General features: G+C 35.3%; 1 protein-coding gene across 8 annotated transcripts in view; it reads left to right on the top strand.

The window, feature by feature from the left end:
* The window catches only part of Esco1 (establishment of sister chromatid cohesion N-acetyltransferase 1), a 109,544-nt gene that overhangs the window by 27,268 nt on the left and 56,697 nt on the right, over nucleotides 1–25,579 (top strand). For all 8 annotated transcript variants that reach the window (XR_002213781.2, XR_002213780.2, XM_020186397.2 and 5 more), the window contains exons 5-8: nucleotides 464–575; nucleotides 1,958–2,018; nucleotides 3,829–3,943; nucleotides 8,101–8,232. Coding sequence is in view for 6 of the 8 variants with exons in the window: in XM_020186397.2 (XP_020041986.1) it covers nucleotides 464–575; nucleotides 1,958–2,018; nucleotides 3,829–3,943; nucleotides 8,101–8,232 (420 nt within the window). In the remaining 2 variants the exon portion in view is untranslated. The remainder of the gene's footprint in view (nucleotides 1–463; nucleotides 576–1,957; nucleotides 2,019–3,828; nucleotides 3,944–8,100; nucleotides 8,233–25,579) is intronic.

Raw genomic sequence — 25,579 nt, 5'->3', positions numbered from 1 at the left:
AAAAGGTAAAGCTAGGCAACTGTGGAATGCATCTGTGGGAGTGGTAAGCTTTAAATTGAGCATCAAGGGGAGGAATGAATGAGAGTAATGTTGAGAGGGTAGCTGTGACAAGAAAATGGACAGACTTGTACTTTTTTTTTTTTTGTGGTACTGGGGCTTGAACTCAGGGTCTATATCTTGGGGCACTTTACCAGCCCTTTTTTGTGAAGGGTTTTCAAAATAGGGTCTTGAGAACTATTTGCTTGGGATTTGCTTTGAACCACCATCCTCCTGATCTCTGCTTCCTGAATAGCTAGGATTACAGGCATGAGCAATCAGCACCTGGCAGACTTACACACTGTTATGTGAATTACTCCAGTTATAAACTATTATCTTAAACTTTATTAGAATGTTGAAATTAACTGAAAATTTATTGCGGAAGCTCCAAAGGTTGATAAAAAATCTTGGAATTATGTGTGTTCAGAATTTCAGCCTGTGTTTGGAATCCAAGCAGGAAAATAGTCCAGCAGAAAACACTGCTCTTTCAACTCTGCCCAGTCAAGCAAAAATTGATGCAGAAGAGAGTAAATTTCCAGGTACTATTTTAAAAATAATCTTTGGATTTTAGTGTTCCATGCCATTTGTGTTACTATTAAAGAAAACTTTTATACCACATAGGCCTGCTAACCATTACTGTTTTTCAAATTTGTGATTTTTGTGGTTATTGCCTAGTTCAGGAGAATTGCATCTGTTGATTTGTTTAAACATCTAAATACTACTTTTTGACTTCCTACCAAAAGTTCTTGTTTTTACTTCTCTTACTTGGTCACTTACTCTTTGGAGAAGTGTTCATTAATGAATTGCTTTTAAGTTGGTGATAGCAGCTTACTTCTCAGACTTTATTATTTGTGTTTTACAATTACAGGTTTTAATCTTTTACCCTCAGTAACTCAGTTTTCCACCTCAATGAGTCTTATATCTGAATCAAGTATTTATTAATGCTGCATAAATTTCCAGCTATACCATAGAAAAGCTTTACTTTGGTAACCTTCAGAACATTTTTTACAAAATATTTGAATGGATGGGGATTTTGGATGGGGATTGATGAAACACCAGAGGATATAGAAATTTCTAATTCTGGGGGCTGGGTGGGTAGGGCTCAAGTGGTAGAGCACTTACCTAGCAAGTATGAGGCCCTGATTTCAACCCCCAATACTGCAAAAAACAAAACTTTTAATTCTGCTGTTTCTGTCTGCTAAAAGAAAAGTATATTTGGGACAAAATACTGCCATCAGATAATCATTGCCATCGCCTGTCATTTAACTTTTTCTCTTAGTAGAGGAAGAGTGGGTATAATATATATATGAGACATATATTTATTGGAAAATAAAGTGTATTTATTACTGCATTCAATTATTTATAAAAAAATTCCAGACCATAAATTTTTAATAAGGAAATGTTTTCATTTCCATTTAGAATTTATATAATTGAAATCATTTCCCTTATTGTTCAATACTAGTAATTGCTGGTGAATTTAGTGGTAAATGGTTAACCTGCCACTAGATATATTTATAGCTCCATAGTCTGAGTGTGAGACAGCTTTTCTGTTTCTTTTTTTTTTTTTTTTTTTGTCCCCCTGTGGTATGGGGGTTTGAACTCAGGACCTACACCTTGAGTCACTCCATCACCCTTTTTTTTTTGAAGCGTTTTTTTCAAGATAGGGTCTCATGAACTATTCTCCTGGGCTGGCTTCAAACCACCATCCTCCTGGGATTATAGACCTGAGCCACCGGTGTCTAGCTGCTTCTTCCTCTTTTCTGAAGAGTAATTTCTAAGTAGGAGATTCTAATTTTATCAAATGGTTTTTATTAAAAATAAAAAACTTCAATGTACTAAATGTTTTATGAGCAATATTTTCTATAATTAGAGGGCTACTAAAAAGCTTAATATACAGACTATCTTCTTGATTAAATTGCAGGTTCAGCTCCCAAACAGCATAGTACACTCAGTAACCAAACATCTAAGAACAGTGATAACAGGTAAGGTATTAGTATAATTTAGGTGTAAATTTGAGAAGGACTTTATGCTTAAAAGTTTTGACTTTAGATTTTTTCCTAAAATAGTTATGCTAATAACTATTATTGATTTCATTGATTTCATTGTGGTAATTCCATACATGTCCTCCTGCATTATATTCCCATTCCCTGCTCCCTCCCCTGCTTTTTTTCCTACTACATTATAGGAAAGGTATTGTGGTAACCTGAGCTGTCAGTCTCTCTAGGTTGCTCTTGCATGCAGTTGGAGACCCTCCCCTTTTTTATACAGTGGTTGATGGGTTTCATTATGCTGTCTATAAATTCTCTCTTTATTGTGCTTTTTTGTATGTGTGCACCTATACACTTACTAGCTTTTTTACTTAATGTACTATGGGCATCTTTTTCTACCTTCCTCCTTTGTTCTTTTTAAATTTTGCATTCGATTTCATTGTGTGAATGTTCTTGATTATTTAACTACTGTCTACCTTATGAACATTTTGGTTGCTTCTAGTTCATTTCTATTACAAAAATAAGATTCTACAGTAAACACATGTCTTTGCCTCCTTGTGTGACTATATCACTAGGGTAACTTCATATAGCTGTAAGACTTACCCTGCTTTGCCTAATATACTTCCAAGTTGGTTGGTATGGTTTATACTCTCAGCAACAGTGCTTCCCACACACATAACTTTTGGAAATAGTGGGTGTTATCAACATGTGGGGTTCTTTTTGGTGGTACTGAGGTTTGAACTCGGGGCCTCACACTTGCTAGAAAGGTGCTCTACCACTTGAGCCAGTTCACCATCCCACAACATATGTTTTTAAGTAAATGAAAAAGCTTTTAACAGAAAGCTTTAATATCTTTAATATCAGAATTAAATAAATCTTGCAGGTTTTTTTGCCTTTTGGATTACAAACAATCTTTGGAACAAACTATAAAACTTTAAAACATGTTTAGATGCTGTACTTTTGTTTACTGAAGATGAACTTTCTGTGCCTCCTGACTAAAAACAGTAATTGACATAATTATATATATTTATGGGTAAATGATCGTTCACCACATATTTATAAAGTATAATGATCAATTCAGAGTAATTGGCATATTAATTACCTCAAATATTTATCTTTTTTGTGTGTTGGGAACATTGTAAATTCTCTGCTGCTACTATTTTGAAATATACAGCTATCAACTGTGCCTGGCCCTGAGTGCTATAAAACATTAGAAGGTATTCCTCTTACCCAGCTGCACATTTGTACCTATTAAACTCTTGTCTCCCATCTCTCCCTTCCTGTTCCTTTCTTACCTTGTGGTAATCACTGTCTTCTATGAGATTAACTTTTTTAGCTCCTACATATAAGTGAGATCATACAGTATTTGTCTTTCTGTGCCTGACATATTTCACTTAATTTAATGTTTTCCAGACTTAACCCACGTTGCTGCAAATGGCAGGGTTCCATTTTCTCTTATGACTGAGTAACATTCAGTTATGTACATGTAACACATTTTCATTATCTAGTCATTCATTGATAGGTATCTAATTTGATTATAAGCCTTGGCTTACTTTTTTTGATTTATATATATATGTATATATAAATCAAAAGAAATATATATATATATATTTGTGGCATGCTGGGCATTGAGCTCAGGTCCACCTTAAATGAGCTCTCCCATTCTTCCCCTTGACTTTTAAAAGGTTATCATTTTCCCTGTAAAGTTGAAATATGTCATGGCTACATAGAAAAAATTTTTTCCCCTCTTCAGTGATTTAAAGTGATATGGATGTAACATTTAGTAGTTTATTTATTTTTAAAGGGAGATACCACCAAATCATTCTTGGCCTAAGTGTAATTCACATTTGGAGATAACAATTCCAAAGGACTTGAAACTAAAAGAAGCAGAGAAAGCTGATGAAAAACAGTTGGTCATAGTAAGTACACAACTTGACTCTTTTGGTGAAGTGCTATTATAAGTATCTTATTTATGCAAGGTGCTAAAAATTAAATTTGTTCCTTTTTTTACAGAGATCCTTTTTGTCATTGTAAATATTCATTATGGAAAATATTTCTGGCATTATTACAATCTCTGCCTCTCAAAATAAATAGACCATCTTACAACAAATCATAATAATTCTGTTTCCTTCTCGTTTTATTTATAACAAATTATAATATTTTTTTTATCTGATGTTTTCTTAGATAAGTCATTTGATCATTACCTTCTTTCAATAGTTGATTTAAATAAATAATACAGTGTTTCATGCATCCAGTGATTTAAAATCTATTATACATTATAATTTTAAAATTGCATTTGACAGAAAGAATAAACTATAGTTAATCTTTGAAGTAAGTATCCTGTAGTTGGGTGGCAAGGTGAAAAAGAGGGAAATAAAAATTCAGTTAATTAAGAACCCAATTTGGGCCCGGGCCTGTACAAGGCTGTAATCCCACCTACACCAGAGGTGGAGAGCTGGAGGTGTCAACATTTGAGACCCTATCTCAGAAACCTGTGTGAGGTAGTACATGTCTGTGATCGCACCTACACAGGAGGTGTCAATAGAAGGATCTCAGTTCATGCTGGCTAGGCAAAAAATGTAAGAGCATACCTGAAAAGGAACTAAAAAAAGAGCTGGAAGCGTGACTCAGGTGGGCCATAGCAAGTGCCCAGGCCTTGAATTTACATCCCAGTACTGCAAAAACAGCAAAACAAAAAAACAGACAGACCTTTTTTTGAAGAACTGAGGACAATAAAAAATGAAAGAACACGAAGTAATAGGGACATTTAATGTATTTTCCATTGACATAATCAAAGACTTTTTTGAGACTGGTGTAACTTTAATCAGAATAACGTTGCAAGAATTGTCTAGACATTTTTCAAAAGATACAATGAGAAGAAAACTTTAATAATGTTTCTATTTTCAAAACAGTGTGTTTGTGAATAGGATTGAACAAGAATTGGGCTGCACTGTCTATTATTGTAGTCCGTGTAGCTGCTAAATACTTGAAATGTGGCTTACTGGGATTGAGAGAAGCTGTCAGTATGAAAGTACTTTCTTTGAAAGAGCAGTACAAAAAAAATGTAAAGCCATTCACTATTAGTGTTTTTTTTTTTAAATAGTGAATATATGTTAGAATTACAATATTTGAGATGTTTTATTAAGTAAAATATTACTAAAATTATTTTTACCTCTTTTTGCATTCTCTAATGTAGCTTCTAGAAAATTTAAAATTACATTTGTGGTTCACATTTCTTTTGGATACTATTGATTAAGAGTTGAAGATGATGTTAATGATGATACCAGCTAATATATATATATGAATATTTTATATTTTGATTTTTTTTCCTTAGAACTCTCAATTGTCCTACCTCATTCTCCCAAGTGCTGGGATTATAGGCATATACCACCATGCCCAGCAGCTGTTACTTTTAAATGCAGCATATGTGTGTTCCACTCATGCTTTATAGGAAAAGTATGAGGCAGATACTAATATATTTATCATTTATCAATGAGGAAACTGGAACAAAAGTGCTTTGTCGTTTCTATGAAAACTTCTTGCTGAAAGATATTTGTACATCCATGTTTGCTATTCACTGTAGTCAAAAGGTGAAAGCAAACCAAGTGTCCATTGATGGATAAATGTATAAACAAATCATAATACATATAATGGAATATTTATTCAGCCTTATAAAGAGGAAATTCTCACACTACATGAATGAACCTTGAACATTATGCTGAGTGAAATGGCAGTCACAAAAAAAGAGACAAATACTGTGTGATTTCATTTATGTGAGGTGCCTAAACTCAGTTAAATTCCATACAGAAAGAATGGTGGTTGGTTGCCAGGAGCTGGGAGGGATGGAAGAATGGAGAGTTGTTATTTAATGGATATACGGTTTTCAGTTGTGCAGAATGACGAGTTCTAGAGACTGTTGCATAAAAGTGTGAATGTACTTTAAAATACTACTAAACAGTACCTTTAATATAGTTAAAATGATGAATTTTATTTATGTTTTACCACAACTACAAGTTTTTTGTTTTGGCAGTATTAGGGTTATTTTTTGGTGGTACTGGGGTTTGGGACTCAGGACCTCATGCTAGGTGGGCACTTTAGCACATGAGCTACTCTACCAGCTCTTTTTGGTGTTGCCTGTTTTCAAGATAGGGTCTCACAATCTATTTGCCTGGGGCTAACTTTGAACCAGGATCCTCCTGATCTCTGCCTACTAAGTAGAGGAGCTAGAATTACAGGTATGAATCACTAGCACCTGGCTTTTGTTTGTTTGTTTTTAAAGAAAATGTACCTGAAGTTTCAGGTAACATTTTGTCAGATGGTTTGCATCCATTAGAATGAATTTGGGGGCAGGGGGTGCATGGTAGTGGGGATTGAATTCTGGTGCTCTACACTGGAACCACATTCCCAGTCTGAGTTTCCCTTAGTTTTATATACAATCTTTTATTTACCGTTTGATCTCTCTTTGCTAGTTATAAGGCGCTAGAGGTCCTGTTATCTAAGATCTTGTTCTTTTCCGTAGTTAATGGAGTTTAGTTCACGTTGCACAATTACAGAGCAGAAAGAGTAAGGGAGTTATGACTATTTAATTTGTTCTTTAAAAATTTTCTTTATTAATATAAATTAATTATATAAAGGGCTTTGTTTCATTTGATGTTTACATATATTCATATAATATAGTTTGATTAAAATCATCCTGTCTATATTATTCTTTCTTAGTTTTCTTCTTCCCCCAAATTTATTCTTTTTTTTTTTTTTTTTTTTTTTTGATGAGACTGGGATTTGAACTCGGGGGTTCATGCAAAAGTAGGCACCCTACCTCTTGAGCTGCGCCTCCAGTCTATTCTGGTTATTTTTGGAGATGGGGGGTCTCAGTAGCTAAAATTACAGGCGTGAGCCACCAGTACCTGGCATCCCAAGTGTTTTCTTAAAGTTAAATCATATTGTCAAAATTTTCTTGTGGAATAGGAGAAGAATAGAAAACGCTTGGTAAAAACAGTTAATATTCTAGGACAGATGTATGGCTTCCTGGAAGATCGATGATTATAGTCTTGCATGCTTATTTAATATAAAGATAACAGAGTAATTTCTGAGCTGGAGATTGGAGGTGTGGCTTAGATGGTTCAGGAGGATAGTGGTTTGAGGCCAGACTGGGCAAGTTGGAGACCCTCTCATCTCCAAAACAACCACTAAAAAGCAGATTGCAAGTGTGGCTCAACTGTAGAGAACCTGCTTTGCAAGTCCCACCAAAAAAAAAAAAAAAAATTTCTGGTGCCATAAAAATTTTCTTTGAAATGTCTACAAACTGTTTAGAAATAAACTGTTGAACAGTTTTTGGGTTTTTTTTTTTGTTTGTTTGTGGTACTGGGGTTTTACCTTAGGGCCTTGTGCTTGCTGGTACCGCTTGAGCTACTCCACCAGCCCTTTTGTATTGGTTATTTTTGAGATAGGGTCTTATGAACTATTTGCCCAGGGCTGGCTTCAAACTGCAATCCTCCTGATCATTGCCTCCTGAGACACTAGGATTACAGGCATGAGCCACTGGCACCCAGGGAGAACAGAGTTGTTTTTTTTTTTTAATTCGTTCTTATTTATTTTTAGACAGTCTCACTGTACCTAATGCTGGCCTTGAACTCACAATCCTTATGCCTCAACCTCCTCAGTGCTGGGTTTACAGATGTGTACCACCATACCTGGCTAAGTGAAGAGAGTTAAGACAATAAAAAAATAAGAGTATACAAAACAGTACTTCCTCTAAATTCTAGCAGTATAATTATTATAAATATGAAATACATTAATTGTCCTTTGTAGAGTATTTGTTTTTGTGTAAGTCTGTAATGGTAAAGATATTTCTTTAAATTATATGCTGTGAAATAATTGATCATGTTAGTAAAATGAGGACATTTCTTAATACAGTTGGCACACAGATTTCAGATATTAGCATCTTAGTTTTTGTAATCATCCTTATAAATTAAGAAGTTCTTACATTATGTTTACATTAGGCCTGGAGTCTTTCTGTCCTGGAATACTTGTTTTAGAAAGGAAAAGAAAAACTTTTGTTTGTTTTTTTTATAAACAGGATGCAGGACAGAAAAGATTTGGAGCAGTGTCCTGTAATGTTTGTGGAATGCTTTACACAGCTTCAAATCCAGAAGATGAAACCCAGCACCTACTTTTCCATAACCAGTTTATAAGTGCCGTAAAATATGTGGTAAGTGGAATTTATGAATTAAAAAATGTCAAAATCAGATAATTAGGTCAAGATCTTAATGAGATGAATTGTCACACTTAAGTCATGGAAATTTTTCTGTTTTTAGGGAACAATAATATATACACAGCACATGTAATGTGTATACTGGCTTGTTTTTAAATAAAGCCAAATATAAAAACCAGGTAATTTATCCAGACTAGTTTATATTGTGGGATTTTTATATTATACTTTTGTAAATTAGTTATGCCCATTCTAAGAAACGCTATTCATCTTGAGTTTCTTGAACGTTTCCTTTGATTTTAATGATTACTGTTGATGGATCTGTTTAATAGTCACATGACTTGGAACAGCTTGTATTTAGGGATTCATAGTGACACATATTATACCAAATAGCTGGTTTGGGGGATTTTCTTTACTTTCTTTGCTGTCATGAGAGTTTGTCTGTATAATATTAAAAAAGAGAAATTCTTGTATATACTGAAAAAAAAAAATCCCACAAGTAACTATGGTTTAGTATGCAATATATTTTAGCATAAAATACATTTTTAATGTAAATGCATGTGAGGCATAATAGCAATAGTTAATCTTTATTTCTGGAAATAGCAAAATTTTTAGCAGTTTTGAACCATTTCAGATATCTTGTGAAAATAGTAATTTAGTATAATTGCTGTTTATCCGTATCTGAAATGGAGCCTGTTTTTATACATGTTACCTTCAGTACTGTACACTCAAATTATTAAGACCTCCAGGATATCTGAACTGAGATCACCAATTCATTTCATGTAGGCCTTTATTTGGGTACAAGATACTGTATTATTTCAAGGTCTTTATTGACCTCAGTTAAGTTCATATGCTTAGCTTTGGTAGAAGGGGATTTGTATTCATTGTTTCATTCATTCAGTGACTCCTACCCAGGATAGGTGAGATTTTCTTTTCTTTCTTTTTTTTTTTTTGTTTCCCACTCAGGTCATCTTTTGTATTTCTTACTTTACCTGCCTTTTCCACATGTACTTTATCCTACCACTTCACTAAATAAAATACAATGTGTGTGACTATAGACTATAACTAGATAATGATTTATCATTTGAAATTCATACTATATTAATATCCTTACATCTAGAAAAGTAGAATTGTATTGAGTTGTTAAATTATGGAATACTTATGGAGCAAAAATGCTTGTTTACTTTATATACATGAATATGATAGAAGTAATTTTTATTCACTTTACATAAATTTAATTCTAGTGATCATTTAGTTTTCCAAAATTATAAAAATACTACATTTAAAAAACTTACCTCTTTATCTTAGGAAAATTCTTAATTTCTGAGGGGACAATAAATTAATCAGGAAGTAGATGCTCTGCTCTTTTAAGATGTGTTGATGTATGTCAAGGTGTAGTTCATCTTCTAAATAAATTTTGATCCTCCTGCAAAGCTGCAAAGCACTGTAGTTACCTACGGAATATTGCTTCCTGTTCCAGACAACTTTCCTCACACCTCCCTAGATGGGACCGAGCTATCGGTTATTTTATTTATTTTTAATCTCATGAGAAGGAAATGAGTTTAGCAGTTGGTCGTCTTTTGCTGACATCTATGTCAACATTCTTATTTTTTGCTGTTTTCAAATATACATAGAGACTGAGTTAAAGTCTACTTCAAAACTTTGTCAAACATTCTTTAATAATGTAAATTGAGAGGATAAAAGCTTGGTTGTCTTATGTTAAGGTGTTCTGCTTGATCAAAACTCTAGATTTTGGGTTGGGACATTAAAACAATTTGTTAGATACCTTGTACTGTTCCTTGCATAGACATTAAGCATTGAAATACTTGACAAAACTTTCAGTGCCAATTTTATCTGTTAATGTTTGGTTTTTGGTGAGAAGCACATAGAAAAAGAATTCATTTGATACTGTGTCTTTAATTCATGCGAAGTGGACTGTACTCAGGGACTCACAATACAATTTTATTCTATTTAAGACTATTTAAAAGTAGAATAAATTAGAAACAATGAGTTCTCCTTTTCAAATTTTAGTTAAACGTTCTTTAGAAAATTAAGTACCTTTTCTTTAGGCACTTAGGGTAAAAATTTTCCCTGGACCAATGACAACAGACATGGCTAATGTCCTATTTGAAAAAGTTAAATTACTATTTAAATTATGTAGTCATAGTAGAAATTGATGCTCACAGAGCATTCTTTCTCTTACCTGTTACATTCTTGTTGGTTTTGTGGGGGGGGAAGAGTAGGTAGATAATTTCTCTATTCTGACACCCTTTGGGGAAATGAATTTTATGGGACTTACTGGAAGCTAATTAGGAAAAACCTTCTTAGTGCCTCAGGGGGAGCCTAGATTCTGGTTTAGATCCAGCAAGTACTTTCCCTACATGAACTAGGGTACTGTTTCCTAAAGATAAGGCAAAAAAGTAGAAAGAGTTCTCCCTTGTTGTCAGGAACTATTAGAAACTTAAGTACAAGTATTTTGAACTTCACTAACACAGAAGAGGAATATAATGTCTTGGTTGTTTGCCTAGAAACTTCTCTCAGGGCTATATAATATGGCCTTACCTTCAAGCTTAGAACTAAGTCTGAGAGAACAAAAAGTAAACAAAATATTTAAGTTGTTATTAAAACTATAAATCAACATTAAATATTTTACATAAGTGACCAGAAGAGCACTAGTTAGAAAAACGGGTCAGAAGAGGGATTTGTTTTCATTGGTGGACAAGTTTTTATGTGGTTTGATAACATAGTACAACTAAAACAGAAAACGTAACATCTTTTTGGGTGATAATGACTAGGTCTTTTTGACTGACCGGAGGATTTTTGTGGGTAATCAGCTAAGAAAAATAAGTCAGATTTTGATACTTTGATATTGAATGCTATTTGGACTTTTTTTTCTTACAGATGTTGAAGAATTTGAGCATTATAAGTGATACAAATTTCAGTAACTTTAAAAATATTTTGGTGAATTGTAGGGAGAGTGATATTTTAGTGGCATGGAGAAATAGTATAATACATGCAAATGGTGTATATAGTGCTGAATTGATATGGCATTGATGAAGGGATGGGTGGGGGACTGACTGGGACAGAAACTTTCTGAAGAAAGATGTTACAAATCTCTGATTCACTGAAGAGCTATGTTAGGCAGCACAGTAGCCAGTAAGACACATGAAATTAAAAATGTTATTCTAAGTCACACTTGCCAGTGTTCAGTAACCACACATTGCTAGGACCACCATAGGAGACAGTGTAGACATAGAATATTTGTATCATCACAGGAGTTTATTGAACAGTGCGGTTGTTGAAAGGTGAGAAGTTATATAATGACTAAATTTTTATTTCAGGGAAATCATGACCCAGTTACTCTTGGTTAACTCTTATTTGAAACTTGAGTATAGACATGAGTTTACTTCTGGGTACTTTCTCTGTATTCATTCCTTTTGAAGATGACTAGGAGAAAGAGGGAAGATGTTAGGGAACAGTGAAGTGAATAGCAGAGTAGAAGTAGAGATTCTAAAGTTTGGAGAATGGGAAAGGATTCTGAAGCAAAGTAGCCTTGGCCTGTGATTAAAGATTACCAAACTGTATGTCAAGCTTCTAGGGTGCTGCTTCCCTGTTCCCTGACTTGGATTTTTTCTTTTTTTACTTCATTATATTTTCTAGACTTAGAACACTCTGTATGTAAATAGCACTTTCAAATATTAGAAAGAAATTTTGCTTTGGGATAGGAGACCATTTGGTAGAGACAAAAAAATGCCTTTAGTATGATTTTTATACTTTTAAAAAGAGTTTATAAGCCCAGAGGGGAATAACTTACGAGGTGGCAAATAATCTCTCAAACCTTTTCTCTCTCTCCATATCAGATGGTACCACTATCTACTTATTTCCTCAAGCTGAGAATTTCAGAGTAGTCTTTTAGAAATTTTGTTTTTCTTAAACTGCATTCCATTTACCCATTCATTAGGAAATCTCACTTTCTAAATAGACTCCCACTCATTTCTTTTCTACTGCTACCACTCTAAAGCATGTTGCTATCATTTCTTCTTTGTGTAGTGCTCTCCTAACTGATCTCCCAGCTTTCATTTTTGTTGTGTCCTTCAGTCCATTTTTACTGATATTCACTGTGTGGTCTTTTAAAAATAGGTATGAGGACTGGAGGTGTGCCTCAATTGAGTGGTAGAGTGCCTGCTTTGCAAGCAGGAGGTCCTGAGTTCAAACTCTAATTCTACCAAAAAAAAAAAAAAAAGACAATGAAAACATGTACAAGATTATGGTCAGTCCTCTGTTTAAAGTTCTCTAGTGAATTCTCAGCAATCACAGACTAGAGTAAAACCCATGCTTCTTACTGTGACATTAAGACCTCACCTACTCCAGTTTCTAGTCTATCTCCTTACACTCTCTCCCTTACTTGCTATACTTCACTTATATACCTCTTCTTTCTGTCTCTAAAACACTCCAGGCACATTCTATTCTTTTTTTTAATTTTTATTTTATTCATATGTGCATACAATGTTTGGGTCATTTCTTCCCCCCTCCCCCCACCCCCTCCTTATCCCCCCTTCCTCCCTTACCCCCCCTTACCCCTCACTACCTGGCAGAAAAAAAAACTATTCTGCCCTTATCTGTAATTTTGTTGAAGAGAGAGTATAAGCAATAATAGGAAGGACCAAGGGTTTTTGCTAGTTGAGATAAGGATAGCTATACAGAGAGTTGACTCGCATTGATTTCCTGTACATGTGTGTTATCTTCTAAGTTAATTCTTCTCGAACTAACCTTTCCTCTAGTTCGTGATCTCCTTCTCCTGTTGGCCTCAGTTGCTTTAAAGGTATCTGCTTTAGAGGGCAACAAATGCTATCTAGTTTTTTCGGTGTCTTACCTATCCTCATACCTCCCTTGTGTGCTCTTGCTTTATCATAATGTCCGCATATGAGGGAGAACATACGATTTTTGGTCTTTTGGGCCAGGCTAACCTCACTCAGAATGATGTTCTCCAATTCCATCCATTTACCAGCAAATGATAACATTTCATTCTTCTTCATGGCTGCATAAAATTCCATTTGTGTATAGATACCACATTTTCTTAATCCATTCATCAGTAGTGGGGCATCTTGGCTGTTTCTATAACTTGGCTATTATGAATAATGCTGTAATAAACATGGGTGTGCAGGGGCCTCTGGAGTAACCTTTGTCACATTCTTTTGGGTGTATTCCCATGAGTGATATTGCTGGATCATACGGTAGATCAATGTTTAGCTTTTTAAGTAGCCTCCAAATTTTTTTTCCAGAGTGGTTGTACTAGTTTACAGTACAGTGTTAGAGGGTTCCTTTTTCCCCTACCCCGCATCCTCGCCAACACCTGTTGTTGGTGGTGTTGCTAATGATGGCTATTCTAAACAGGTGAGGTGGAATCTTAGTGTGGTTTTAATTTGCATTTCCTTTATTGCTAGAGATGGTGAGCATTTTCATGTGTTTTATGGCCATTTGAATTTCTTCTTTTGAAAAAGTTCTGTTTAGTTCACTTCCCCACATTCTGTTCTTGAGAGATCGTTTGGAGGTTCTAGCAGGGGAGTGCAACTACTGGTATACCCTTGACTGAAGATTGGTCGTCCTCTTTGACTGAGCACACAGCTTCAGGTGGTGTGCATGTGGAGTGGTGAGGGAGGAAGGGGACACCCACCTAGCCAGCCAGATCAGCCAAATCAACCGTGGTGATCATTGGGGTCTGGTTGCAAGCAGACTGCCCTCACATCCGTATTCTTAATGTATTTGTACTAACTTTACCTTTTCTTGGAGTATTTTTCTCTCAAATCTTTACATATGGCTCTGAAATCTTCATTTCAATAATAAAGCGGGTCACCCACTCAGACATGTCCTTTATAATTTCTTATTACAAGATAGCTCATCCTCGCGTGCTTTTGTTTTATTTTCTTTGCATCATGTTCATGCTCTAAAAGTTGGTTGTGTATATCTCCTCTTAGAGTAAGCAAATTTGTCAAAACAGTCCTTGAAAATCTGTTTATTGTGATAAGGAGTTTCTGCCAGTGAGCAGTAGGGGGCCAATAAATACATTCAGTTGAAAAACAAACTTTGTAGGTAGGCTTGGTGGCATATGCCTGTAATCCTAGCATTAGGGAGGCTGAAGTAGAGAATTGGAAGTTTCAAGTCTGCCTGGCCTGTATAGGGAGACCTTGCCTCAGTAAACAAAACAAGGGCTGGGAGGTATGGCTCAAGTGGTAGAGTGCTTGCCTAGCAAGTATGAGGCCCTCAGTTTAATACCCAGTACCACAAAACAAGCAAAAACAAAACAATAAAAAAAAACCCAAACTGTTCTGCCCCAGAACAAAACTGTTGCATCTTGCATTTCCTATAAAAATGAGAATAAGCCAGAAAATTTCTGTGGGCTTTGCCAACTCTAGGATGTGATTTTTACTATTTTTTCATAGGGCTTGGGATAGAACTCAGGGCCTCAAGCATGCTAGGCACGTGCTGTACCACTCAGTTATGCCCTAGCCCTAGTAGATGTTGATTTTTAATCATGGAAAGTTGATATTCTATCTTTCTGGGTCAGGAAACCAATTGTGTTTTTGATCTAAGTTAGGCAAAATAAAATTAGCACAGTTCAAATTTTAATTCATTGTGGCAATTAGAAGTAGAGGTTTATTAACTAGGTTTGCACATAGAATACCTGACTGAATTTAGAGCTAAAAGTGGTTCATTTGACATTTTCACATAGTTTGTCTATATTTTCCTTTAAAATCTTTAGCATACTGATAATAGTTTTAAATTTCTTTTCTGTTGATTAAAAAATCTGGGTCTTTGGAGCTTGTTTATGTTGATTGATTTTTACTTTTTAGGACTGAGGTTTGAACTCAGGGCTTCTAGCTTGCAAAGCAGGTGCTCTACTGCTTGAGCCACACCTCCAGTTCATTTTGCTCTGATTGTTTTGGAGATGGGGATCTGGAGAACTTAATTTCCTGGGCTGACTTCCTCCCAGATCCTCCTGATCCTCAGCCTCTCAAAATAGCTAGGATTACAGGTATGAATCACTGGTGCGATTTGTTTTTTCTTTTCCTTCTTGATCTTGGGTTATACTTTCTGTGCATGATATCTCTCTCTCCCGCTTTCTTTCCCATCCCTTCTTGCCTCTCTTTCTCTGATAGAATTTTTTTTTTTTAATGGTACTGGGACTTGAGTTCAGGACTTAGCATTTGCTAGGCAGATGTTCTACCTCTTGTGCCATTCCTCCAGCCCTTGATTTTATTATTTACAGCTGTTTTAGATTCACAGCAAAACTAAGCAGAAAGTATAGTGTTCCTATATATTCCCTAAGAACACACATGCATAGCCTCTCCCATTACCAACATATCCTATAAGTGATACATTTGCTATAGTTGCTGGACCTACATTGACACATCCTTATCACTTAGAGTCTGTATTTGCTGTTGGTGTTGTATTTTCTGGAGGTTTTAACAAATGTGTAATGACATGTCTCTGCCATTATAGTATCATACAGAATAGTTTCATTGTCCTAAAAGGTCTTCTTTGTCTTTTCATCCTTACCTCCCTCTTTACCCCAAACAACCACCGATCTGTAGTTTGCTTTTTTTTGTAATGTCATATAGTTGGAATTACACAGTATGCAACCTTTTCCGATTGGCTTCTTTCACTTAGTAATAATACGCACTTATTCTGCTTCATGTTTTTGTGTGGATTGATAGCTTGATAGTTCTTTTATCACTGCATAATAGTCCAGGTTTGGCTGTATCTACTATATTTTATCCATTTGCCTACTGAAGGACATCTTGGTTGATTCTAAGCTTTGACGGTTATAAATAAAGCTGCAGTAAGCATGTATATTAGTTTTTGTGTGAACATAGGTTTTCAGCTTCTTTGGGTGAGTAACAAGGAGCATGATGGATAGATTATATGGTAAGAGTATGTTTAGTTTTCCAGAAGCTTCCAGACTGTCTTCCTAAGTGGAGGTATCATTTTGCATTCCCACCAGCAGTGAATGGGAGCTCCTCTTGCCCCACATCCTTGTTAGCATTTGGTGTTGCCACTCTAGTAGGTGCATAGTGGTAACTTACTGTTCTAATGTTTATTTCCTGAAAAGTGATACAGATCTTTTTTTTCTGTTGCTTTTTTGGTTTGTTTGTGTTTTGGTTGTTTGAGGCTGTTGCCCAGTCATTCCTTAAACTCATTATATAGCCCAGGCTGGTCTTGAACTCTTGATCCTCCTACCTGAGAATTCTGAGTGCTGGGATTAGAAGCATGCACCACCATGCCTGGCTTAGAATATTTTTTCAAATACTTAACTTACCATGTGTCTGGGTGATTTGTTAAGGTCCTTTGTCCATTTCTAAATCAGGCTGTTAATTTTAAAAATATTTTTGTGATACTGGGGATTGAACCCAGGGCCTCACACATGCTATGGAAGTGCTCTTACTACTTGAGCCACATCCGTAGCTTAGTTTCCGTATTTTTTATATGGGCTGGGGTGGGCATTATGTAGTAGAGCATCTGCCTTGCAAGTTCATGTAAGAGAAAATATGAGGTATTTTCTAGTCTGGCTTGTTTCATTTAACATGATGGTTTCCACTTTCCATCCATTTTTCTGCAAATGACATGATTTTGTTCTTCTTTATGACTAATAATACTTCATTGTGTGTATACTAATAAATGCATACACAGCACATTTTTCTTTATCCATTCCTTCATTGATAGTAGTGTCAGTCCTCTGCTTTTGCTTTTCTTCAGTTTTTATGTTGGCTGTCTGGGTCTTTTTCTCTGTAAACTTTAGAATTAGTTTGTTGATAACCACAAAATCACTTGGATTTTGATAGGAAATTATTGCTACCAATTGAAAAGTGCTAAGCTAATGAATCCTAATAATGTAATATTTAGGATTCCTTAGTATGAGATCATGACAGTAAAGAATCTCATAATTTCTGTCTGATTTTCCATTTGGTATTTCTTATGAGACATATTACACAGTAGTGGATTCAGATATTTTAATTACAGTTCACTTAATTGACAGAATTGAGTAAGTTAATGCCCAGCACTAATCAGCTAAGCTAATTCAAGTAGTGATTCATCAGAATACCCAATTAACTGTGGCTTAAAATGTAAACCTGTTTCTTTTCTTTCTGTCTTCCTTTCTTTCTTTGCAGTACTGAGGCTTGAACTCAGGATCTCCCACTTGTTAGGTGGCACTCTACCACTTAGGCCATTTTGCCAGCCCTTTTTTGATCTCAGGCGAGATCAGGTGCATTACAGGTGTGAGCCACTGGCACTGGCAAATCATTAGCATATTTATTTTCTTAAGAAGCTGGGGGTAGGGAGGTGGAGAATGGGGGACGTGGGGGTGGGAAGCTCAGACATTATAGAGCAATCTGAGAATCTGCATACACAATCAATTTTATTATATTTCGGATTTTTTAAAGAGACTTGGCCTATTTTTGTTTTTCAGAGTAAACCTAGTTTTCTCTAAAACAACTCTATGCATTCCTGTTTTGTCAGTTTAGATAATATTTGATTGTTACAGTTAAAATAGTAAGTAAATTGGCATTGATAAGCTTAGGAACAAACATGGGTGACTTGATAATTATGCCACTCAGTACCATAGTACTAAAGTAGCTTAACTGTGAGTTGATTGGTATGTTCCAGGCATCACTTTCAGTATCTAACCCTGGAAGTAGTGAACATTGGTTAATCCTGCAAAAAGTTTATCATGTGACTGTCATTTAAGAGAGTTACTGTTGTATTTTAAATATGTAATAGCTCTTGATACGAACTTTAGACTTTTTTCTGAATGATAAATTGGTGTTACTTTAATAGAGGGCATGTTTTATCACTTCTTTCCTGTTTCTTTTTATTTTTGATGGGACTGGGGTTTAAACTCAAGGCCTCAAGCTTACAAAGTAGGTTTACTGCTTGAGGCATACACCCAGTCATATTTTTTGTTTCTTTTAATCTCCAAATAGTTCTAAGATTTTACCTATGAAAATGTCCTGCTATTCAGAACATACTAAGCACCTTTCTTGAAAACCTGTTTCTCAGGAGCTGGATTTTTCTTAGGGAATTGGGAAAACTAGTCTAAAATTACAATTACTTGTACATATGTGCACATACATGTTAGTATGTTTGTGGAACAGAAAATAACTGTTGAAAGTAGACATAGAAAGTCTTTCTAAAGTAATTAGTTTTTTAATTTCATAGTATCATTTGATCTATAATGCTGAAAAGACATTGAAAATTTTTATTATTACTGTATAAGTAATAATAAAATAATAAAATAATAAAAATAATAAGCATTTTTTTAAGGGTATTTGTTTTTCATTGTAGAGAAAATTTTCTTTTCACATTCTTTTCCTTTAAAAGATACTAATTTAGGTATATTAAAGGCTAGACTTTTAAGTTTTTGATTAATTGCTTAAGTCTTTTAAAAATTTATAAAAGCAGGGCTGGTGGAGTGGCTCAAGTGGTAGAGTACCTTGTTAGCAAGAGAAGGTCCTTGATACACTACCTACTACCACCAAAATAAATAAATAAATAAATAAACTTTATAAAAGCAGTGTATGTAGCTTGAAATGAAAATTTTAGCCAGCATTGTAAGGTATAAAATGAAAAGTAAAAGCCTCTTATCTCTAGTGCTATTCTCTAGTAACCAGGTAAGCATGTTTTTCTGTTTCAGTGTTTACAGCAGAGATAGATAAATCAAGCTATGTACATGTAGCATATAAATCTTACCCTATATATAAGTGTGGTTGTAAAGTCTTTTTTTCTCCCAGTTTTTATTAGTGATGTTTTTATATTTAGTTCTTTTGGTTGCCTCTAATATTTATAAATAACATTTGTCTCCTTGTTGCTTCCATTCTTCCCTTCTCACTGCAGAGAGAAATAAATTATAAACTCTTAAAATATGTACTTTGTTGAAATGGATTTTAAATATAAATATTCATGTATATTTAAAAGTCACCAAAATATAAACAAGGGTAATCTGTGTGTGATGGCACGTTAAAAATTTTCTTTTTAGTTTATCTGTATGTCCTATTTTTCCTTCTTCAATAAAATAGTATAATTAGAATGTTAATATATTTAACTTTCCCATGCAGATTTTTCTATTTTGTGGCGGAGGGCAGTACTGGGGGGTTGAACTCAGGGTCTTGAACTTTCTAAGCAGGTGCTCTACCACTTGAGTCACTCCCCTAGGCCCCAAACAGCAGATTTTAAATACCCGTTCTGAGGCTGGAAACATGGCTCAAGCGGTAGAGTCCTGAGTTCAAACTCCAGTATCAACTCCCCCAAAAGTTAAATATGTGTTTTGGACATTTCTTAGCAAAAATAATCTTGTTATAACAAACTGACAAAGCTGTATATCCAGTCAATGAAAAAGTTTTAGCGGCTACAATCACATTTAAGTACATTGGATTCAGAAACATTGAAGTATTAAAGAGCTTAGAGTCAGAGGAAGCTTTTTAAGCATGTATCTTGTTGCACCTTTGATTGTATACATTTATATACATTGAATTCTCCTGTTAGATTTGTAAGATTCTTAAAATCAATGTGGCATAATAGAAAAGAATGTGAGCAGCTGGCATGGTGGTACACACCTGTAATCCCAGCACTTGGGAGGCAGAGGTAGAGGACCACAAGTTCTAGGCCAGTCAGGCCTACATATTTCTATTCTGCCATCTTTTATTTGTGTGTTTTTTAAAATCTGTTTTCTTTCCACAAATTCCCGAGGACAATCCCTAAAAAAATGATTATTGCTATTATTCAGGTGATGGTCCACAGCACATTTTCAGGTCTGTGGATGTCTGGAGTGTTAACCTGATGAGCCAGATGGGCTCCCACAGTGACCAAAGCAGTGTAGTCGGGTGCAGTCTAATCACCTTGGGTCCTACCTGGGTCAGTGACATTGAAGTCACTGAAGCCACTGAGGCACTATATGGTATTTTCTCTGAACTACAGTGCTGGGAACTTTAGACCTGTCAAAGCATGATCTTTTTGTCCTGATGGGCATGAATAGTATCATTTATCAGTGTCCGTATAACTCCCGAAATATAAAAGAGGCAGGAACACAAGATGAGTTATAGGAACCCTTGATAGCATACCATCTAAGTAATGCTCCACAATTAAAAGTCAACCCCAGGGCCCCGGCCAGTATGTAATTCTTTACATTAGTGAATATGTGATGAGAAGAATATGTGGTTCCCAGAGTCATTCACAGAATACCAAGTGCCAAAGTCTGTTGCCCCTGAGAAAAACAAAGGACTAGAAAGTTGAAATGTCTCCTGCAGCTATTGTATGATTTGCTGTTCTTACAGTCAATGAGCTTGTCCAGCTGCGTGAAGTTTAGGTAGGGCTTCAGAGAGCCTGTCATAGAGCTCATGACCACCACACCCAAGAGGCTGAGAGCAGCTCTGGTGGGCCAGGAATTGAACCACTAATCCAGTTTGGGGTAACCCTGCTATGTGCACCAGGGCCAGGGAAGCAGCCCAGCTCCCTGCAAGCCCAGCATGGTCTTCGTTTACTTGCTTGCTTTTGACCATACTGAGGTTTGAGCTCAAGGCATTATACTTGCTAGGTAAGTACTCTACTACTTCAACCATGCCCCAGCCTGGCTTCATTTATTTCTATTCAAATATTTATTAACTGCTCATTGTGTTCCAGAACTATGTTTTTTCTAAAAAGGATTGTTACTAAGAAGATACTGTTCTTTTCTTCATGTAAATTCACAGATCATTGTGGTAGACAGATAAGTAAAATTTATTTACTTATGAATGGCAAGGTCTTCCTGTGTAGACCAGGTTAGCCTCCAACTCTAACCTTTATTCTCCTGCCTCAGCCTCTTGAGTGCGGGGATCACAGGCACATGCCACACACCTGGTTTAGTAAATGTATTTACATGATAGGGAAATGCTAGAGCAGTAGCATTTAGGATACGTAGAATACTCCCGTATGCGTATAGAGCAAAGACCTCTGACAGAGATTGGAAAAGTTAAGTTAACATCTGAGTAGAGTCAGAAAGGCTAAGTAGGAGTCCTTTAAGTTCAGGAATGATTGAAGCAAAGGTATATCAGGCCAAAGAAATAAACAGTGTGAAAGTTTGGGAAAATAGAAGTATTTCATATGACCTGTGATTGTGTCTTGTGTTGGGAAAGCTGCAAGAGAGGATGCTGGAAGAAATAGGTGGGAGGCCAAACCATGAGTGACTTTGTAAGGCCTGAGGATATCCAAGATTAAAAAACTCATGAGAGCCAGCTAAGGTAGCACCCATTTGTAATCCCAATAATTGTGAGGCTGAGGCAGGAGGATGGAGCGTTGTACCCAGTTTGTGCTACATAGGGAGTTCAGGGCCAATCTGATTTATATTAAGGCTCTTGTCTCAAAACAAAACAACACAACCATAAGAAAATGCTTAGTTGCTATAATCATAATGGAAACTGTTATTTATTGGGTACATATTGTGTTAAGGTACTGTGCTCAGTATTTTATGGTGTTTTCTCATTTAGATCCTCAACAAGTTTGTATTGGAGTTACTTTATCTCCTTCTAGATGGAAACCAAGTTTAGAGAAGTTGAGTAATTCACTCCAGGCAGCACAGCTAGTAAGTAGCACTTCGGATTCAAATGTAGGGCTTTGGTTTTTAACATACTCATCAGCACTCTGCTCTACTATGTAGGTCAATTATTTACACATGTGGTCAGCACATTGTTTCCTGCATTGACTACATTTCTTCATTCATTTGTTACTTAAATGTGATTGTAGCCGCTAAAACTTTTTCATTGACTGGATATACAGCTTTGTCAGTTTGTTATAACAAGATTATTTTTGCTAAGAAATGTCCAAAACACATATTTAACTTTTGGGGGAGTTGATACTGGAGTTTGAACTCAGGACTCTACCGCTTGAGCCATGTTTCCAGCCTCAGAACGGGTATTTAAAATCTGCTGTTTGGGGCCTAGGGGAGTGACTCAAGTGGTAGAGCACCTGCTTAGAAAGTTCAAGACCCTGAGTTCAACCCCCCAGTACTGCCCTCCGCCACAAAATAGAAAAATCTGCATGGGAAAGTTAAATATATTAACATTCTAATTATACTATTTTATTGAAGAAGGAAAAATAGGACATACAGATAAACTAAAAAGAAAATTTTTAACGTGCCATCACACACAGATTACCCTTGTTTATATTTTGGTGACTTTTAAATATACATGAATATTTATATTTAAAATCCATTTCAACAAAGTACATATTTTAAGAGTTTATAATTTATTTCTCTCTGCAGTGTCTTTGCTTTCTATGTGGGACATTGTCAAATACAGTGTGACTAAATTTTGAATGAGGTAACTTGCTTTCATTTCTGAGGCTTTAAGATATTAAAATATAGATGGTGTTTGACCCTAAAGCCATAGTATGCTCCTGTTGGAGTCACTGCTTTCCCACATATTAGTTCTAACTACTATGACACTAGATTAGTTTCACGTTTATTTTTCTCTGCTAAATGTACTTGAGCAAGCCTTGAGTTTTGCTTTGGTTTTTGAGACAGGGTCTTCATGTGTTGCCCAGGCAGTCCTGAAACTCACTGTCCTCTTGCCTCACCCTCCCAGAATGCAGGTACTCACTACCATGTCCAGTTAAGCCTTGGGCTTTTGACAGTAGGTGATTTGAATTTTCCAAAATAAGTTTAATCTCTGAATCTCCCACTCTTTCTCAACTCACCTTCCCAAGAGAGTAGTGAACCTCCATGTACCTGTCACCCACCTTCAACAATTCACACTTCATGGATGGTGTTCTTTGATCTAACCTTCCCAGTTGTTTTGAGATGAACTTAGGCATCACAGTATCATTTTAGTAGATAGTCATAAATGATGAAGATTAATTCTTTTTTTAAACAGATGCTTTAAAAAATATAACCATACCTTTAAAACTGAACTCATTCCTTAATATCAAGCATTCCATCAGGGTTTAAAGCTTCCCAAATGGATCATAATTTTCTATACTTGTTTGAAGGAAAATTCGTGTATTGCACTGGTTGGTATGTGTCTCAAGTCTCTCTTAATCTAAGGATTTTCCCTCTGTCTCTTTTTTTCCTTTGCAATATTTGTTTTTTTTTTTTTTTTTTGAGCTGGTTGTCACTTATCCAGGTGGTCTTTCAAATATGTGTTCTCAGGCAACCTTTTATGAAAGTGATTATTTCGAACTTTCAAAATTGAAGTATAGTTATACATAATTTAATGTACAGATCTTAAATGTTTACTTGACAGATTTTTACAGTTGTGTACATCAATGTATCTACCACCCAGAGTAGTTTGTTTTCAGCTGTGATGATTTTTGATGGAATACTAAAGGAGAAATTATTCCCATTCTTTAGACTGTAATATTTAGAGAAACTATATCAACAAGGAACAGTTTATCATTACTTGCTATTAGAAATATAAATTGGGGGCTGGGAGTATAGCTGCTAGCATTTAGGAGGTCCTGGGTTCAATTACCAGCACTGCGCCAAAACCAAAGTTCTGATATGATATGTAAATTAGAAATATAAAGCTTTCAGCCGGGTGCTGGTTGGCTCATGCATGTAATCCTAGCTACTCAGCAGGCAGGTATCAGGAGGATCACGGTTCAAAGCCAGCTTGGGCAAATAGTTTGTGAGACCGTACCTCGAAAATATCCATCACAAAAAATCGGCTGGTGGACTGGCTCAAGGTGAAGGCCCTGAGTTCAAGCCCCAGCATCACAGAAAAAAAAAAGCTTTTTGCCTTTCAGCATCAGATGGCTGATTTAAGGAATTTCAGATTTTGGAAAATACTCCTTGATAGCAGAGGGATGGATGTGTGTAACGTGTTTAGAGGTAAAGGTGATAATTACAAATGTACTGCATTAAAATTTATATCTTCGCAAATAAAAAGATTGTGGCTGTTTGGTAATCCTTCCAAATTGCATGTATCCCTTTCCCTGAGCTCCATCTCTATCTCAATTTTACGAAAAGACAGATTTCCTCTAAGTTCTCTAAAACAAGAGAGCTAAAACAGCAAAGCATTAACTCCAGCTAAGTCACATCTTGAATATGGTATTTGGTAGACATTAGCCATTTCATCTTTGCTTTGTCTGTGATTTACATTTATTGTTCTATTTAGCTGTGGGGACATTTTGTTTATTGGCTGTGATCTTTGTTTGATGTACCAGTTGGAAGGGAGAATGGAAGTTACTAAGAGTTATTGACTGGCTACTTTGTGTGAACAATCATCAATATATTCCCCTGGTGACAGCCATTTTATAGATTGTTTAGGTTAGGAAACAGAATCATAGTTTTAGTGGTTTACCAAGAACAAGGATTTAAACCCTCAACTTCTACCCCAGAATTGTTCAGAAGTTTTCACTGAGCTACGCCAGCTTGAAGGTTAAATAAACCTAAGTAATAATAATTCTGTCTTTCACAGTTCCTGCTTCTTAGATGGAAAGGTCTTTGTAGTACATGAAAAATGGAACATTTGAAACATAAAATTACATTGAGTTCAATTGTGATAAAGCTTTCTGCATGCATATCTCAAGTTGTTTCAAGAGTTTGTTTTTTTCATTTACTAGAGAGTTAGTAAAGTAAAATAATTTAATGCCTGTGAAATGACATGTAATATGAGATAAAACCAGTATTATTTTTACAGGCAGTTAATTGGAAAATAATCTGTTGAATTATCTTTAAGAAATTCATTTTAAGAAGTATGGCTTTCTTATAACTTGAAGTTTCTTAATTTGTAGTTCTTCATTTAATTTTTAGCTTTTTAAAATTTTTTTAAAGTGAAAAGTCTCCCTTTTCATTTTATCGAAAAACTTTTTCTACAAGTAACATTACTGTAGATTTCTTTTTAAAGAGGTGACCTCTTTTATGCCTTTTAAAATTGTTTAGTATGATTCAGAGTGAGTTTCTTATTTGAAAAAAGGACTTGTGTTGCTATTGTTTATGCCTTTCAGACCTTGGACATTTTGCCAATCATAATTTTATTCACCTGAATTTAACTTTTTTTTTGGATACTCTATTTTGTAAACAGAGCTTGGATTTTAAATATTTTAGTCTGAATTGTTAACATATATCAGCTTTGTTACTAAAACTTTTGTCCCCAGCTAATATCCTGCCCCAATTACAAAAAAAAATGTAGCTTGCTAAAGAAAACCAGTCTCCTTTTAGACTTGCCATAGTCTATTAAAAAAATTGAGTTGCCTTTTTCTTGCTTTCATTGAACTTTAGTGTTCTTAGAAGAAACATACCAGAAAAAAAGATTTTTTAAAAGTAGAAATTGCTTTTGGAAAGGCTTTTTTATGTGAACTCATTGGGTAAGATAAATGAAAC

Source organism: Castor canadensis, chromosome 4 (assembly GCF_047511655.1).
Source record: "Castor canadensis chromosome 4, mCasCan1.hap1v2, whole genome shotgun sequence".
NCBI classification, from domain to species: domain Eukaryota; kingdom Metazoa; phylum Chordata; class Mammalia; order Rodentia; family Castoridae; genus Castor; species Castor canadensis.
Note: the sequence above shows the minus strand (reverse complement) of the source record. Positions and strands in the feature narration are given on the sequence as shown.